Here is a 19,807-nt window from a genome sequence, read left to right as displayed (position 1 = left end):
TTGGATTTTTCTGTTGGGGAAACTTTCTTGATTAATGTGAGAAGGGCTAGTGCATTCAACAGGTACCACCTGAGAGTAGATGGTTCAGGGTGGTATAAAAAAGCAGGTTGAGTGAGCCATGGAGAGCAAGAAAACCAGTAAGCAGCATTCCTTCATGGTCTGCTTCATTCCTTACCTCCAGAATCCTTCGCTGACTTCCTATCCTGACTTCCCTCAGTGATGGGCTGTAAACTGTAAGATGAAACAAGCCTTTTCCTTCCCAAGTTGCTTTTGGTTATGGTGTTTATCACAGTAATGGAAAAAAATATATGTAGCAAATATAATGACTTTTTTTAAAAGGGAAAGGAAAGAAAGACCTCCGACCTATCCTGGACTTACGTTTATTCTTTCTTGAGACCGGAGGCCCATTCTTGAGAGTATCCACAGAGAAATACTGAGGCTGGAGCACACACCATCAACTTCACTGTTTAAATTATGTCCTAACAGGGCAAGAAGGAGCATCTCTTTCATTGAATACTGTGAAGCAGCTAGAACACAATGTCACAATGTTAGAAACTTCATGGGTACTCCTTAACCTAATTTGTAAAACAACTTTAAGAAATGTGGTGATCTTTCTTGAAAGGCAGAAAAATCCTCCGGGCATGGTGGTATAAGCCTTTAATTCCAGGCAGAGGCAGGAGGAACTCTGTGAGTTCTAGGCCAGCTTGGTCTACATAGCAAATTCCAAGATAGCTGGGACTAAATAGAGAGATTGTGTCTCAAACAAAACAAAACAGACAGTGAGATCAAGGAGGTGCAATGGACTGAATACAATCTTTTCCCCTTGTGTATTTTGACCTAGTTATTGAAACCTCTTCCTTATTCCAAATCTGTTGCCTTTTTCTGACTGCCATTGAGAAGGAGACATGTCATGTTTGTTGCATCTTGTTGAAAGAGGCACCGAAGTACTTGGGGATGTTTGCAGACAGCTCCATGTCCTTAGTCTATGTGTGTAGAAGGGGGCACCTCCCATGTCAGTGAACTTGGAGTTTTCATTCTTCCTCCATGCCAACACTCTACTACAAACTGAAAGATGAGGTAGAACTGTGGTTGGTTTTGGTTTTGTTTTTTGAGACAGGGTTTTCTGTCCTGGAACTTGCTCTGTAGACCAGGCTGGCCTCAAGCTCACGGAGTTCCACCTGCCTCTGCCTTCCAAGTTCTGAGATTAAAGATGTGTGCCACCACTGCCCAGTGGAACTTTGGCTTCTTAAATATCAAAATGACTTTGCAGTCAGATGTGGTGACCCACACCTTTAATCCCAGCACTCAGAAAGCAGAGGCATATGGATATTTGTGAATTTGAGGTCAGCCTGGCCTACACTGCAAATTCCAGGCAACTCAGGGTTACATAGTGAGACTCTCTCTCAAAAAAATGACTTTGCAATAAATCCATTTTGCCTTGAAATGGGGGTACAGATGATAGCAAAGCATTGCATTTGTAGCATGTTTGAGAAATATGCAAAGATGCCTTCTCTTATTGTGGAGTTGAAAGTAGCACTGAGTAAAAAAGAATCTGGAATGTATTTGTATAAATGAAAGCATGGTTTTTCCAATTTCTTCATTGTTACTGATCCTTATGGACTTTCCGGTGATGTCTTTTAAGCAATATATATGTGTATATATAATATGGTATGTTTTACACACACACACACACACACACACATATACACACACACATATATATATACACACACACTTTAGAACTATGTGTATAAGAAACACACACATACAAACACATACATACATGCATGCACACTGACAGCTGATTATGTGTTTAGCTGGTTGTAGTAAGCATACTATAAAATGCAAGTATTTTAAGTGTCTGAAAATCACTGCTGTCTTGGAAAGAAGTTTGGAGTACAGAGTGGGAGTGCTGAATGAATACTGCTAAGTGCAACAGTGTGTGTGTGTTCCTCCTACACACAATTCTAAAGTACAGCCTTCTGAGCAGCATCCCACAGATTTCATCCAGGAAGTGCTGAAGGAAAGTCAGATTTTCCTCAGGGCTCACAGCTCCTCTGAACGTGTGTGCACGCTTCCTGTGTCATTGCAGACGCGTGTCTCACAAGCCTAGACTCGTCTCTGCACCCATTAGAAAGCGTTCTTCCTTTGTCTACACACTGCTCACAGATTGCTTGAACAAGGCTCAGCATGTGTTGTGTCCCTGTGGTGTCCCTGCACGGCCACCAACAGTTGCTGGGATTGCGGCAGAGACAGGGATGGGACAGAGGTGACAGGCAGCATCTCCTTGGGGAGCAGGCCTTGTTCTGGAGACTGTCGCTGGGAAGATCTGCCATGAAAGGAGGAGGAATCAACCCAAGAAGGCACTGGCTTTTGTGTACCCCAGTGTGCAAGAACCTGGTTCCTCTTTCCTGGCCTCTTCCTTCTCACTTTCTCATGGTTCAGTCTGGACTAGAAGAGACATGGGAAAGATGAGAGGAAAATTGGGGGGGGGAGGGTACCGCATCTCATTCCCGACATGGGAAAGATGAGAGGGAAATGGGGGTACTGCATCTCATTCCCGACATGGGAAAGATGAGAGGGAAATGGGGGTACTGCATCTCATTACTGATTTTAAAAATGCTCAGCCACTCAGAAACAGGCAAGAATTGTTTTAAGACAGACAGATGACAAGAAGACAGACAAAAAACTTTAGGTAGATGGGGAGGAACAGGTAACACTGAAACTAGTTTATGAAGAAAAGAATCCTGGGAAGTAGGCCAGCTAGCTCAGTGCTTCAGGATAACCTCTAGGAACTGGGTAGCTTGGTGCCAGGATGTAAGCAAGTGGAACTCAGGGCCAAGGATTTCCTGTTCAGCACCCTGGCTGTGATGTCAAGAAGGTCTGAATGTGTGCCAAGGACTGTCATGTTATACTTTCTGGAGAGTGCTTAGTTTTATTTTCATTTCCAGGAAACTCTGTTTCCTGCTGTATCACTTGTTACTTGGTGGAGAGGCTCTAGAAGCCCTAAGCAGAAGGAGAAATGCCATGCCACACAACAATGACATCTGTCGTCTTCTTTAGAGCACTCCATGTCCGAATGTTGCTCACTTTGTCAGCTATGAGCCAGTTGGATGAGCATCTAAAGAAGAAAATTAGTGTTGGTACAGCCTTTCTCTTCTCTTCAGTAGCCAAGATTCTAATCTTTGGCTTTCTGAGCTCAGCAAAGAATGTGTTTTTAAGGACACACATTCTAACAGCCTTTCTCTGACCCAGAGAATGCTTTAGTGTCATATGTACAAGGAAATATTTTGTCACTCTTAACCACTTCTAAGTCTTTCAGAAATAAAAAAAAAAAATGTGATATTCTTGCGAATGAAAAACATTGTTATATATAATGGCAATTATATAAGACTATTCACACAGATAAGAGTTGACTACCAACAGAAATTCTTCCTTAGTTTACATATTCTTATGTATTGAAGGATTTTTTTTCCTGATTTTCATTTGGTTCTTATAAGTTCACTTGAGTGTGTGTGTGTGTGTGCGCGCGCGTGTGTGTGTGTGTGTGTGTGTGTGTGTGTGTGTGCGCGCGCGTGCGTGCAAGAGTGTGTGTGTGTGTGTGTGTGTGTGTGTGTGTAAGCCTTACACAAACATATGCAGGGTATTGATGACAGGTCCCGTCCTGCAGTAGACCTGGATACCCCCATAGATGGCATACTGAACAGGAAGCCTGCTGGGAGGTATGTATATGTAGCACTTTATTTTCATGGAAACTCTATTTATTCTCCACAACAGAATACTTTTCTCTAGAGACCTGAGCATCAAACCAGGCAGCAGAGTGGCAGCAATCTTAATTGGAACTGCTTTCCAATGGACGATTCCTTCAGGGGAAAATGTGTCACTTGGTATGGAAAAAGTCTCCGTCAGATTTACTTATGAGCCTTACTCGGCTTGTAGCATGTAAAACAATTCTAGAAGGAAATTTGCTGAAGTGCATCTGTTGGGAACAGCATTAATGTTATTCAATAGTATTTTGGTATTTTAATTTCAAGATCTTGTATCATCTAGCAATGCCTGCAGAAGCCTGGAGGGTGGAAGGCCCTTGAGCCATTTTAGCTGTGTCTCAGGATCTGCAAAACACAGCCTGAAATCTACCTTCTTTGTTTTCTTGTTGCATCCTAAATTGTTTTATGAATTAATTTTTTTCACTTATTTTATATACCAACCACAGTTTCCCCTCCCTCCTCTCCTTTTGCCTCCCTCCCATCAACACGCCCCTCATCCATTTCTCTGTCTCTGTTCAGAAAGGGGCAGGCCTCCCATAGTAGTCAACAAAGTGTGGCACACCAAGTTGAGGCAGGACCAAGCTCCTCCCCCTGCATCAAGTCTGGGTGAGGCAACCCAGCAGGGGGAATAGGTTCCCAAAAGCCAGTTAAAGTGCCATGGACAGGTCCTGATCCCACTGCTCAGAGTCCCACAAACAGACCAAGCTACACAACTGTCACACACATGCAGAGGACCTAAGTCGGTCCCACGCAGGTTCCCTACCTGTTGATCCAGAGTCCCTGAGCTCTGACTAGCTCAGGTCAGCTGTCTCTGTGGGTTTCCCCATCATGATCTTGACCCCCTTGGCTCATACAATCCCTCCTCCCTTGTTTCAACAGGACTCCAGGAGCTCAGCCCAGTGCTTGGCTGTGCATCTTTGCATCCACTTCCATCAGTTACTGGATAAAGGCTCTCTGATGACAATTAGGGTTGTCAGCATCTGATTACAGGAGATGGCCAATTCAGGCACTCTCTCCATTATTGCTAGGAGTCTCAACTGGAATCATCCTTGTGAATTTCTAGGAGTTTCCCTGGCACCAGGTTTCTCCCTAACCCCAAAATGGCCTCCCCTATTAAGACATCTCTTTCACTGCCCTCCCCTTTCATCCCACCCCTAACCAACCCAGCATCATCTCTCATGTTCCAATCCTCTATCGCCCTCCCCCACCCCAAGTTTACCCAGGAGATCTCTTCTATTTCCCATTCCCAGGGAAATCCATGTGTCCCTCTTTGGGCCTGCTTTGTTACTTAGCCTCTCTGGGGCTGTGGGTTGTAACCTGTTAATCTTTACATTACCCCTAATATCTACTTATGAGTTAGCATATACCATGTTTATCTTTCTGGGTCTAAGTTACCTCACTCAGGATGATTTTTTTTCTAGTTCCATCCATTTGCCAACAAATTTCATGATGCCATTGTTTTTATAGCTGAGTAATACTCCATTGTGTAAATGTATCGCATTTTCTTTATCTATTCTTCAGTTGAGGGACATCTAGATTGTTTCCAGGTTCTGGCTATTATAAATAATGCTGCTATGAACATAGTTGAGCATGTGTCCTTGTGATATGATCGACTTTGGGTATATGCCCAAGATTGGTATAGCTGGGTCTTGAGATAGATTGATTCCCAATTTTCTCAGAAATCTCCATATTGATTTCCAAAGTAGCTGTACAAGTTTGCACTCGTACCAGCAGTGAAGGAGTTCCCCTTACTCTATATCCTCTCCAGCATAGACTGTCATCAATGTTTTTGATCTTAGCCATTCTGACAGGTATAAGATGGAATCTGAGTTGCTTTGATTTGCATGAAATCCACCTTCTAAGGGAGAGAATTTTTAATTTGCAGAGAATGGTCGTTTTCTCCTCACTTTAATTCTTGCCAGGCTATGACACTGTTCATGACTGCATTTCTCCACAGAAAGGATTTTTCTACACAGGAGCTTGAGGAAAAAGTTTAAGTTCTATCAGTCAATTCTTTTTTTTCTTTCTTGACTCTTAAAAAATCATTGTTATTTGCCTCTGGGGAGAGTTTACCTTTTATTATTGAGAGAAGTGGGAGAGTAAGCTTCCTGGGTTTGAGTGGAGGATCACTGTCTTTGAATTTGGTTGAAGATAGGATGTAGATGGAGGGGAGGGTTCTCTGTGTAGACCCGGGCTTTGTTTAGAAGGACTTCGGAGATTTCTTAGATGCTTGCCCTATTTTGAGGACACAAGGCAGAAGGGTATGCAGGGCTCCAAATCTTCCAGCAGTTTGACATCAGAAATCCCTTAAGCAATGGTCATATTTAAGCACAAATATTGAGAAATGGTTAAACCCAGTCATTTAATGAAAACAAAAGGGGACTGAATATGTCCATGGCATCTGAATTCTTTTCCACCTCAGTTTTGCATATAGGAACCATTATGGTCCAAGACGCTTGAGCTCTGGCACAGAACGCACCCATTACTGGTGGTATCAGAGGCTCCTACTACTTGAAACCATATCTGATGACCAGCATGGGTGCAGGCCACAGTGCTCCTAACCCGCCATCATTACATGATCTGGGTCTGCCTTTCTTCTCTTCCCTTGGCTCTGCTTGCAGCTCTCTGTTGCTCCAGAACCTACTGCCAGCCCAGGGAACCACACGTATTCCTCTTGCTCTTCATGATGGTTTTATTGTCAGTAGTAGGACAAGAAGCAACCATTGTTTGTTCTTGCTGACATCATCCAGCATAGAAATATTCTGGCATCCAGCCACTCATAAAGATAGCTCAATGCACTTGCTTACTCAGGGTGGGTCTGCCCTTCTGGACACTTATTCCTCTTGAATGTTTCAGCAGAAAGTCCCATTGTCACATGTGTTTTAAGGGGCACCTCTGCACTGCAGTGGGTAGATGGTGCCTCTGTTTGAAGTATTTCTAGACAGAAGCCACTGTACCTGTTTCTTCTTGATCACTGACATTTCTGAGTGGTGCCCAGGATCATAGCTGAAATTATCTGAGTGGAAAGTTAGCCATTTATATTATGGCAAGTCTTGGAAGTACATTTATTTTCATAAGAGGTCTCAGGTTGCTAAAGTACATGAACTTTCTTTCCTTTGTTCAGGTTAAAAAAAGAATGTGCCTGTTACTGTAATAGCTCTCTTGATATGTTTGTTGAGGAGAAAAATATGAACAGGATGGTTTCCCAGGAGCTGTGGGGTCTTTTTTATTATTTCAATTTCCAGTGTTAAGACAGTAAAAGATGAGCAGAAGCTCCACAATGTCTTTTTCTTGGAGTTTTACTAAGAGCTACTCTCTACAACAGTACAGTGCTTTGCTCGGGTATGTGTGTTAGCAATAAAACATTCATATATCAGTCAATTTTTAAAAATTGTTATCTGGATTTTCAATTCTCAGTCCCATCTATCAGAGTTTAATATGAGAAAATGCTTTCTAACTTGAAATGAAATTATTGTGTAATGTAACTGACCTACATAAATGACCCTAAACCCCAATGAAATGACTTGACCATATGTAGTGGATGAATGTAAGGAAAGAATTTTATTTTTAAAATCAAGTCAATACATATATAGTGAAGTGTATAGTGGGAAAATACTTGTCTACATGTGCAGGTGGCTTGAGCATGCCTGGGACAGTTGACTGATACATGAATGCTTTACTGGCGGCACACATACCTGAGCATATCCTTGATACTGTACTGTTGTAAATAGTGAGTAGCTCTTAGTAAAACTCCAAGACAGAGACATCAAAGGGCTTCCATTCATCTTTTACTGTCCTAACACTGGAAAAGTGAATGTATTATTACACAGAAAAACAATACAAATATGGTTACATGTTAGAGTTAATATTTGGACTCTCATTATTTTGTTTATAAATAAAAATCTTATTTGCATGTGCATTACTGCAGGGCATCTTAGCATACAGCTGTCGGGGAATTCTTGATGAGTGCTCTTTACATTGCCTGGCATCTGGCATCCTTTCTGGATGACTGGAGATGTTCATGTGAGTTTCCCAGTTGTCCCCTAGAGAGGGACAGCCTCCTTTAAGAAATACTGCTCATATTTCAGATTTTATACTGAAATCAAGCCAGAAAAATCAGAAAGCAATGCTTGGGTTCTAAGCAAATTTTTGTGTTTTACTTTTTACTTCTGATGTTCTTTAAGGTATCACCAAGAGAAACATTCAATGACCTTAATATCTGCAGGAAATTTTCCTTTAGATCGCTGGGTCTGGAGGCAATAGACTTGTTTTTAGTGTTCTCACCATTTGATGTTACTTTGTATTTCTGTTTTAGTGTGAGTGCATGTGTATGTGTATGGAGTGTATGTGCGTAGGTGTATACTCCCACCCATGCCTGAGCATGTGGAGGGCAATGTCTTCCCTATCATTGTCCATCAAACTTTGTTGTTTAAACAGTGTCTCTCAGTGGACTTGGAGATCACCAGTTGGCTAGACTTTCTCACCAGCAAGTTTTACCTTCCTTTGAGAGGTAGGGGAGGGTCTGCCTGTTCCTGCCCCACATGTGGGGGTTATAGGCACATGGCCACACCCATCCTAAACACAGGTGCTCAGGATCCAAACTCAGGCCCTCAGGCTGCTGCAGATGGTACCTTACCCCCAGGGCCACCACTTCAGTTCTTTTGTTTAGTTTTGAGGCCCACTTATAACAGCATGAGCACAGCAATTGCGTGTGTTATGTATTGCTTATTATATTATTTACAACATTTATTTACTTATATTCTTTTCTGGCCTTATATTGCTTTCAGTTTCCTATTTTCTCTGACTGATTTATGTTCCTGATATTTAAATGGTTACATCAGCTGCATATGACTGTGCCTGTCTGTAACACTCAAGAGGGTGAGGCAGGCAGGAGAATCACAACTTCAAGATCAGCTGCAGCTACACAGTGCATTTGAGTCTAATCTGAGCTACATAGTAACTTCCTGCCTTAAAACATAAGTACACAAATAAAAACAAACAAAACGTGTGGCTATAATTTACTTCACCGCCTTTCCTCCAATTAGACGAGTATGCTTATCTGTAAATGCTGGCCATATAAATAATAATGCTTTACCGTAATTCTGGGTTTTTTTCCATTTGGATTATTTTTAAGTGAACTCAGAGATGTGTGATTATATGACCAGAAGGAAGAACTGTCTCCTCAGAGTTTTTACCGAGGAAGGCTACTGTTAGATAACAAATTTTAAAAATTTTCCCTAAAAATGGAGTCCTTGAGCCCTCTGCTGGCCGCATTTAGTATTTGTACAGGGTAGTCAGTATATGTGAGTTTTGAGATCCTAATTCTTTAAAAAAAAAAATATCAGGATAGCAAAAAAAAAAAATATGATTTTTCTGATGAATAGTACAGTGCATAAGTGGCTAGCTGTTTCCCCCAAAGCTGGAGGTTGAACCCAGGACTTTGAGCATGCTAACTAAATGCTCTTCCACTAAGCTGTATCCACACCCCTCCAGCAGAGCTTGTGGGAAGATTCTTTTTGCAAGTAGATATTCCACTGGAGCAGAATAACATTAAGAACATTCTAATGAAGGCATTAGTTTGACTGTGCTACATTAATTTGTGAATATTTGTTTCCTTTGTTATGATGTAGGAACTATCTCTTAATATTTTGCTCTCAAGATGAAATTCATTAATTCAGCAAATACTTAATGATCACCTACTGTGTGTTAAGGACTCACTGGGTATTAGGAGTACACTGAAGGGAAAATTATGTCAAGTGTATCATCCCCATAGACAACAAGAAGACAAAACCATATGCATCTAGGTGGCAAATTGCAATCTGCAGACCACATCTTCCTAACCTTATGCCTTTGTATAGTTTGTGGGGTAAACATTATTTAACATTTTTTTGTTTTTAGTTTTTAATCAATAGACTTTTTTTAAAGCAGGTTTTTCCTGTAGCAAAATTCAACAAAACTAGAGTTCTCCTATACCTCCTGTCCCTACCCATGTGTAACATTTCCATATCAACATCTCATACAGAATGGCACATTTGCTCTAACTGATAAGTCTCCATTGACATATCATTTCTCCCAAAGCCCCTGGCTTTCTCTAGTATTCATGCTGTGGGAGATGTTCATATGAAAATGTTACATACGTGTAGGGACAGGAGTTATAGGAGAACTCTAGTTTTCTTGAATTTTGCTGTACCTCAAAACTGAACTCTTGTCTCCAATCTAGCATGTTTTGGGTCTTACTCTTGTAAGTAGAGGCCAAGTGGACTGAAACCTAAGCTCTAAGCACCGTGGTGACAAGGATGCATCTTTGTATCCCTATGGCATCTCCACAGAGTCTAGAAAGATGCCGGGAATGCTGGAGTTAGAAAAGACTTGCTGATGAAAGGGTGGATTACCTTGCCTTCAGTTTCCTTATCCCCAGTGGTGTTTATATCTACTTGAAAGGCAGGAAGTGGGGGTGGTACAGGAAGGACAGATGGCATAAACAAAATGGCCACATGATATCCGGAAGATAGTAGGCACCACGTAAACACTGGAGGTAAAATTAAATTTGCTTTTCGTGAAATTAATAATAGAAACATTTTTTTTACTCTAAAAACTGTGCCAATTATTTTTCTAAGCATATTATCTTGGCATTCTGCCTCATTCCCTCCTCAAATTCTATGGAAATGAGTAGCAGTCAATCATGTATTTCTTTATGAGATGATGCTAGATAGAAAAATGCCAATGACTTTTCTTGGCAGACTCTAAAGCTGTATTTTTATCTGCATCCTTTACAAAGCTTATGCAAGGAATTCCCCAAATGAGCAAAGAATTGTGTATTGATGATTCCTTTTCACATCGGGGCTTATTTCTCTGACATCTTTAATGAAATGAGACATCTTCAATCCTCGGCTCCCTTGGCATAACTCTGTGTGCATGCTGTCATTGTATTATTTGCACCATGACTTAATAATTTGCATTCAGCTCCATCTTCTCTCTCCATTCAATACCCAGCAGCGACATTGTTAAATCATGCCTACACTTGAAAATTGGTGTCCAGGGGGCTGAAGAGATAATTCAGCAGTCGAGGACACTGGCTCCTTGCCAGAGGACCCATGTTTAGTTTTCAGCACTCACACGGTGGCTTACAACCATCCGTAACTCCAGTTCTAGAGAATCTGATATTCTCTTCTGACCTCGGCGGCACTGCATACACATGGTGAACAGACACACAGGCAGGCAAAATACCCATGCACATAAAATAAAAGTAAAACAATCCTTTTCCAAAGCAAAATTGCCATTGATCCTATTCGTTGTTTCATCTTCAACATGTCAGCAGCTGAAAATCAATGTTTTCTCTTTGGGTTTGTCCCCATGTTGTGGATCTGGCTCTGTTAGGGAGAGTCTGCCCCCATGTTGTGGAGCTGGCTCTGTTAGGGAGAGTCTGCCCTCATGTTATGGAGTTGGTTCTGTTAGGGAGAGTCTGTCCTAGTGTTATGAAGCTGATTCTACTATGGAGAGTGTCCCCATGTTATGGAGCTGGCTCTGTTATGGAGAATCTGTCCCCATGTTATAGAGTTGGTTCTGTTATGGAGAATCTGTCCCTGGGTTATGAGCTGGCTCTGTTATGGAAAGTCTGTCCCCATGTTATGGAGCTGGCTCTGTTATGGAAAGTCTGTCCCCATGTTATGGAGCTGGCTCTGTTTTGGAGAGTCTGTCCCTGGGTTATGAGCTGGCTCTGTTATGGAGAATCTGTCCCCGGGTTATGAGCTGGCTATGCTATGGAGAGTCTGTCCCCGGTTATGGAGTTGATTCTGTTATGGGGAATCTGTCCCTGTGTTATGGGCTGGCTCTGTTTTAGATAATCTGTCCCCATATTATGGAGCTGGCTCTGTTTTAGAGAGTCTCAGTTCCATGATAAAGTTGTGAGGGATGGAATCTACCATCTTCATCACACTTGAAAGAACATTGGTTATAAGTAGGTCTTAATAATTAATTTAGCTTTTCTTTTAACCTATAATGACCTTCATGTTTCATTATACTTTAATTTGCTACAACTGCTTCTTTCCCTTACAGTTAGAAACGATCAAAAATGTATTCTGCTTTTTCAAATAATTAGCCACATTTGTAAAGGTGATGTAAGTATGTATAATTTATCTTTACATTCTGTTAAATAATGCATCTTATTAATTTAAACATAATGAAGAAAATCGTGTTGGAAACGACTGGCTGGCAATACTATTAATCTCAAGGCCTTGAAATGCCAGAATCATTCTAATGATGAAGGAGCCATAAGAAAATGGAGTTTTCTCTATGTTGTGAAAAGACCAAGTCTTTTCATATCCCTCTACAGGGTTTTTCAATTAAATCAGGCATTCTTGGCCATTGCTCCTGCAGAATCCTGTGCCCACTGGATCCCCACGCCATCACAGTCCCACTGGATCCCCACACCATCACAGTCCCACTGGATCCCCACACATCACAGTCCCACTGGATCCCCACACATCACAGTCCCACTGGATCCCCACACATCACAGTCCCACTGGATCCCCATACCATCACAGTCCCACTGGATCCCCACACATCACAGTCCCACTGGATCCCCACACATCACAGTCCCACTGGATCCCCATACCATCACAGTCCCACTGGATCCCCACACATCACAGTCCCACTGGATCCCCACATATCACAGTCCCACTGGATCCCCATACCATCACAGTCCCACTGGATCCCCACACCATCACAGTCCCACTGGATCCCCACACATCACAGTCCCACTGGATCCCCACACCATCACAGTCTCACTGGGCTCTTTTCACTTTACTCAAGCACTGTGCTCCAGTATTTACCCTGTTCACACTTCAGTTTGTCCCAACATGCTGTGGTATGTGTACATTTTCTGTTAATACTAAAACACATGAGGTGGATAGTATTGTCAGCACACATAGGGCACTGAGGGATGCTTGGAAAGTAAATTCCTAGGCTTTCTTATCCTTACTTGAATTGTATTTTCTTCTTAAGACTAGAGTATGTCTGATAGAGGTAACAAGGAACAGAAAATCGTTTTGCTTTAAACAAGGGCGCCACCTTGTGGATACACAATTTTTAGTGACCTGATACTAAAGCTTCAAGTAGATCTTGTTTTATTTCCCATCTGTATGACTTACACAGAAGTGCTTCATGCAAAAGACTTCCTGTGTCTTGAATATTTGACTAGTAAATTTATTTATGCTCCTTTTGTTCAGTTTACCTGATAGCTTATAAGTTCAAATAAGTTACCATTTCTCTAGACCATATGAAATAATGAATTTCAAATGTGTAAAGAGAAAGTGTCCTCATTATTCTGATAAATGATATTAGACCACGTCTTACTTTAATTGCATTAGTCCGTGTGCTTAAAAGGTGGTTGTTTTCATGGACACACTTGCCAACCTTAGTTGTCTGGGTTTAAAGTTATCACACCGCTAGCCTGCTCTATCCACAAAAACCATAGTCAACCAACAGCCTCCTAAACAAGCAATGAGGGTGAACCTTGAGGAACTAAGGAAACATTTTTGTGAAGATACTAACTCAGTTATTCACAGACAGAAAGAAAGTTATACTGAAACTTTCATAAATGTTAAAGACATTTGTTACAGAAGCTAATCTGGGAGGCAAGGTAAAAACACGGAAAGGGATATAAATGTCTGATGGCACAAGAGAATGAGCTGGAAGACAGACAGAAGCAACATGGAGTTTGTGTGCTGGCGCCTGCTTCTACTTGTCGGGCCCAGCCCACTTTCCCAGGGCCTCCTAGGTGGTGAATGCCATGCTCTATGTAGAATTTTGCCACAACCTCCGTATTCTTCCTCTTTTACAACTTTTTGGCCCCATGTCCTGTCTAAAGACTCCGTAAGGCTAGGTGCACAAGCCTACTCTCAGTTTGGGAGGCATTCCTCAGAGATGGTGCAAATAAACCAACTCCACTCAACCAACTCCACTCCTGTCACTGACTGGAGGAGCGAGCTGGATGAAGCATCCCAGGATCCCTCCTACCAGGAAGGCGGTTGTACCACTTTATGGCTGAATTCTCATATCAGAATGTTTTGGGAATCTGTCACCTCCTACTGAACTTGTAGATTTAAAGTCTAGCATTTTGTCACACATCTATCAGCACAGCACCACAGCCTGTGGGGCTTTATCCTGGAAACTTGACTGGAGCGATGGAGGAATGGAAAAAGAGCAGACACGCAGACACACCTGCAGAAAAGCTGGGATCAGATGGGATGTGCTTGCTCTGATAGAGCATACCTACTGTGCAACAGAAGCCGGGAACTTCAGCGCTTTGATCATGTACAATGCAAGAGGAGGGGCTAGCTGGCCTTCGTAAGAAGTCTCTGTAGGCGAGCAATCCAATGTCATCATCCAGGAAGAGGAAGCTACAGTTGCTGGGTTTTGCACACATTGCCAAAATTCCCACTCAGACTACAGGAAGGCTCTGCTGTCCCTCTGTACCTCACCATGGGGAAAGGCTTGGCCACTCCCATGGGGCTGAGGCACTGCTGTCCATGACAGACTTCATCAACTCTTTGAAACACTCAGGGCTTTCTTGGCTCTCCACAACCCAGGGTTACCCTGCTCACAGCCATTGGTTAAGACTCGTCTAGTTAGCAAAAATGAGAGAGAGGGAGCAGTCTTGGCATTTGGAATGAGGGATCAGAGCATCTTTGTTCAAGTGACCTTCTTTACCTTACCATGGCTTTAGGGAAGAGCCTTGAGCTTGACTTGAGTTATAGGATTATCGTTTACCCCGAGACAGCACTATCCAGGCCCTCACATGCGAGCTCAGCTCCCATGTTCTACCTGGAGGTTGGTGTGGGTGGATCATGGGGGAGAGAATATCCAATATTTTTGTCCCCAAGAAGAAAGCACTTGGTCCTACCTATACACCCCCTTGATGGCTTCAAAAACTTTTTACAGATTCAGAGGAGCCCCAGCTCCATCTCAGCCTGAACAAGTGAGCCCTTTGACACAGGTCCAGGGCATACACTTGGTCTTATATGTCTTGCATTTTCTTTATCTCTTTGTCTTGTTCAGATCTGTATACCTTCATCCGATCTGAATTCCTCTAGAGGGCTGAATGCTACAGATCTGCCCAGCCAGGTAGCTTAGCTCCCTCCCACTCTAACAGGATGCTCTCAGCTTTCAGGGGCCTTCCCTCCCTTCCTGTGGGTTGATCTCATGCCCCACCCATTCTGTGAGAATGCCAGCGTAAATAGTGATGACTATAACTTTCTGAAGGATCTGAAGCTGGCTTGGGTCAGTGTTTTGTCACAGCAAAGGGGAAACAAACTAGAAGGTTGTCTGCCATAAATGTGGGTGTTTGAGGATCCTTACTTTTGAAGAGTTTTATTGGTCAGTTCCTCAAGAAGGCATCAAATTCACTTTATTGTAAAGCGCAGGGAGTTGAGCCTCAGCTTATTCCTGGCCAAGCACAAAGTCTTTGGAAAATCCAGCAGAGCAGCCACTCACCAAACAGCAGCAGGGCGCAACTGCAAAGACTCCGGCCAGTGACGCTTACACATGCTGGGTGTTTCTATTAAGGAAAAAAATACTTGTCCTGGAAGTTTCTCTCTGCAAACCTTTCAAAGGACTTAGAGATTTTCCTATGCTAAAGTTTCTTTTAGAAAATCTTATAATGAAAGGAGGAAACAAGCCTACAGAACAAAAATAAAAAGCAAAGGCCTAAACAATCCCAGTATGGGTTTCTAGTGTGAGGATTTCTCACAGTGAGCCCACTGGACGTGTTACACATGCTGTGGAATATTCGTCTTGTCTCTCTGTGATAGCTGTCTTTGCGTTTGGCGTTACCACACCTTGGAGGTTATCAGGAATGCCAGTTGTGTGAAGTGAACACAACGGACAGGGTTGAAAGGCTAAAGCTACCCTTTCTAATCCATCGAGTCCCTGCTCCCTGCCTCAGGCTGCACCTCTTCTGCCAGTCTGTCCACCACTCTTGCTCCTGTGATGGGAGATACACTCATTTCCTCATGCCAGTCAAAGCCCCTTCCTTGAGGATTTGCAGAAATTTAAATATCTCTTCTGACCAGAAGAAGAAAGAGCTGTTAAAAACCTCCCAGAATGAGATGAGAATTTGCAGTTTTGACCCCTGTGCTTAATTTTTTTCACATCTTTACTTCAATGGTACATAAATACAGCTACAGCTCTTTTTCCTCTTGTGCTCCATCAGATCAATTAATAAAATAAATTTTGAGACAAGCATGTGTGTAGGAATCAATTATTTATCCAGATTTATAATCAGATAAGCACCATTTCAAGACACATTTCTTCCCTCCTGGAGTTTGTATCTTTATGTGTAGAGAAACAGAAAGCAACCTAGTAAATGTGCAATTATGTCAAAAGACTGTAAGTGCTATGGATAATTCAGCCAAGATTGGAAATGATAGGTATTTTGGAGTGATATGCAGTTTCACAGAGGATGATCAGGGCAAGCCTCTCTGACAGTGTTGTTCTGTACACACCAAACAATGAGCGGTAGCCTGAAAGCCATGTTTCCACTTTGACGAGTGAGTTTGTTAAGTGTATAGTAAGCTAAAGTATGAGTCGCAAGTAATAGATTTGGAGAGAGGACAACAAAACTGGACTAATGCCAATATTCAGTTCATAGATGGGAGAGGAGCCCATGGGTCCAGGATCCTCCCCAGAAAGCCATTAGCAGTTCATAGCTTCTGGGGAGGGGAGTTATAGTCTTCAAAAGTATAGCATCTGATGCGTTACACATGCTTTGGTGGATAGCTCAATGGCCATGCCTGTGCAGGAAGCTCTGGTTAAACTCAGTGGCTCATAGAACAAACAACAACAACAACAACAACATAATGACTTGATAGTGGGAAGAGGACTTGTCTGGAGGGTGGGAGGGGAGTTTGGTGGGGAAGTGGCAGTAGAGAGGACTGGTGGTGAGTGTGACCTGGACACATTATATATGTATAGAAAATTATCAAAGAATAGTTTTATTTTTTAAAAAAAGAAGAATGACTCTGGGATTTTCTAAATAACTGCTATATTTTTTATGCTGAGATAGAGGGATTATAAAAGGAGTGGGGTGGTGAGTGGTAGTAGGATCAAGCATCTAGCCTGTGGCATGCTTAGGGTTTGAGCTGCCCTTTAGACAGCTAAGAGTCATGCTGAGGTGGTAGTTGGATGCCAGGCTCTACCCAGCTTGAGGGATTGACCTAGCTGGGGCAGAAAGGGAAGGAAGAAAAGGCAGACAGACACATAGACATGTCAAGGAAAGGTGGGGTACAGTGGGCTGTGCTCACTCTGACGGAAGGTACCAATTGTGATAGTAGGTCAGAATCCCAGTTCGGGCAGAAGACTAAAAGATGGGATGGAAGGAACCACGCTGATACCTTGAGGAAGAATGATCTATGTAGAGATGATCCAGAAGACTGATTTGGTTGGTGATATGATAGAGGAGGCAGGTTTCTTTTATACATCAAAAGGTGGACATCTCTGTAGAGGAGCACACTCAGGCTGCAGTTATCCCAGAGAAGGAAACTATGGTTGATAGTTTTTACACACACTGGTCAATTGTTCATTAACACTTGTACTTGGACCACAGGAGGGCTTTGCCATGTCTCCGAGCCTCGCCTGGAGAAGGCTTTGCTTCTCCCACGGGTCTGAGACATTGCTGTCTTTGACATGGCCCTACCCATGTCAATGATACACATTCACTCAGGACTTCATCCATTTCCCGTAGTTGTGAATGAGGGTCTGGGGTATGGAGGTGGGGAACAGAGCTGAGTGCCATCAGCATATAAATAGCATTAAGGCCACGCGATTACAGGGTGAGCAGAGAGAGAAGGGAAAGGTCTTTGGGCCAAGCTGTGGTCATTTCCAAAGGCACATAGACTGGGAATGAAAATGGTTTCTGAGGAAAAAGAAAATCAAGAAAGAATGTTGACCCAGAGACAAGAGATGGATGGCCTCATTTGGAGAAAGAGTGCACTCACTAACTGCTTTCATGTGGACAGGGCAGTGAAATGACAGTGGGTTTGGGGACATAGGCGTCCAGGGGCCAGACTGGGAATGACTGGGCTGAGGAAGATGGCCGTGACAGCACTAAAGGCCTCTTTGTGCACTCAGTCGCATGTTGGAGTGAATTTCCTCAGCATGGTGTGTGTCTTTCTCGGGCCTTTTTCAGTGGGCTGGTAGCAGCAGTCCAACAGTTGGGCTTAACCAGCAAGTAGATAATTGATATCACCAGGTACTTGAGCTGTTCTCTGTCCCTGTGAGGCTTGCTGTTTCATGAAAATGATAGTTGCATTGTAAATAAGAGGACTAGAGAAGCCAAACTTAAAAATGAAGAAAATGAAAGTTTGTGCTTGTAAGTAGAATAATACATATATAATACCACCCACTCTCCCAATACCCAACAATACCCACACATACTCACAATACCCACACACTCACAATACCCACCACTCTCACAAAACTCACACACTCTCACAATACCCAACAATACCCACCCACACTCACAATACCCACCCACTCTCACAATACCCACACACACTCACAATATCCACCCACTCCCTGTAGCCAGAGGAGATGCAAGTGCCCTGCCCTAAAACACCTCCTCACTAAACTGTGATGAACTGAAGAGTCTGAAATACACTTTGAAAAATTGGAACTGATTCATTTTGCAATTAATGACCATGTTACAAAATGAATGTTAAGAGGCTACTGTGTTCTTTAAAGATGTTCATATTTTCTTACAAAAATAAAGGAACTAAGCAGAGTTTGGGGTGTAGGAAAAGCTGTTGGCTCATGTAAAAATCAAAGAAAGGCTCCTGTTTGAGAGGGGGCGTCTTGTGATAATTAGGGTACAAGCAAGAAACTGACTTCCATAGCCACAGTTTGAGTTCAAATAAGTGTGTAGAGTAGCAGTTTAAATACAGTGTGGTGCATTTATACATTAAGCAGTACCATTTCCATTTTTGATGTAGCTGATTGCTTTCTCTTTATCAACAAACAAAAACAGATTTTGTTGGAGCCAGGAGTGATCCAGGATGTGTTAGCAGCTGGCAGTCACCTACAGCTGTTGGAGCTTCTCAATTTGTGTTCCCACTATCTCATCCAGGTATGTGTGCTTGCATCTACTAATTGCCCTTCACGTTCCCTTGCCCTGCAGTTGTGAACCGTCCCTACCAACTGAGGCCCAAAGATAGAAAAAGTACACTTGTGTGTGTGTGTGTGTGTGTGTGTGTGTGTGTGTGTGTGTGTATGTGTGTACCCTGTGCTAGTAGTTTCTTGAGGACACAGGTAAGACGATCCCAGGAAGACAACTGTGGCTCCTGTATCCTCTCATGGCCATGGATATGTCATTTCCTCTCTGCCCACTCCAGGGGCCCACTGTCCTCAGGCAGCAGACTGACTCAGCACCCACGCATAGGCCTCCCACAGGGTCTCAGCATCCATTCACAGGCCTCCCACAGGGTCTCAGCACCCATTCACAGGCCTCCCCACAGGATCTCAGCACTCATTCACAGGCCTCCCACAGGGTCTCAGCACTCATTCACAGGCCTCCCACAGGGTCTCAGCATCCATTCACAGGCCTCCCACAGGGTGTCAGCATCCATTCACAGGCCTCCCACAGGGTCTCAGCACCCATTCACAGGCCTCCCACAGGGTCTCAGCACCCATTCACAGGCCTCCCACAGGGTCTCAGCACCCATTCACAGGCCTCCCACAGGGTCTCAGCACCCATTCACAGGCCTCCCACAGGGTCTCAGCATCCATTCACAGGCCTCCCCATAGGGTCCTAGGGAGATAAGGGGTCCTAGTTTATAGGAATACTACTTGTGGAAATGACCACAAATGCAAGAAAAGTTGAACACCCATTGAAGATGGGTAACAGTAGTTAATGGGCCACAGAGTCACATAGAATTAATAATCCTATGAACTTCCAAGGTGGTAAAGATTGGCAAACACATGAGTGAGCTGTGCATCCTTCTTCTGACTTGCTGGATAGTTAGGAATGGCTCTGTAAGAGGGATGGA

General features: G+C 43.0%; 1 protein-coding gene across 2 annotated transcripts in view; it reads left to right on the top strand.

Moving 5' to 3' along the window:
- Positions 1-19,807, top strand: part of Klhl32 (kelch like family member 32) — a 225,564-nt gene that overhangs the window by 108,744 nt on the left and 97,013 nt on the right. For both annotated transcript variants that reach the window (XM_028877992.2, XM_028877994.2), the window contains exon 5: positions 18,790-18,888. In XM_028877992.2, the coding sequence (XP_028733825.1) occupies positions 18,790-18,888 (99 nt within the window). The remainder of the gene's footprint in view (positions 1-18,789; positions 18,889-19,807) is intronic.

The sequence above is a fragment of the Peromyscus leucopus genome, chromosome 2 (genome assembly GCF_004664715.2).
Source record: "Peromyscus leucopus breed LL Stock chromosome 2, UCI_PerLeu_2.1, whole genome shotgun sequence".
NCBI classification, from domain to species: domain Eukaryota; kingdom Metazoa; phylum Chordata; class Mammalia; order Rodentia; family Cricetidae; genus Peromyscus; species Peromyscus leucopus.
The sequence above is the reverse complement of the archived record's forward strand: the minus strand, read 5'-3'. Positions and strand labels throughout refer to the sequence as shown.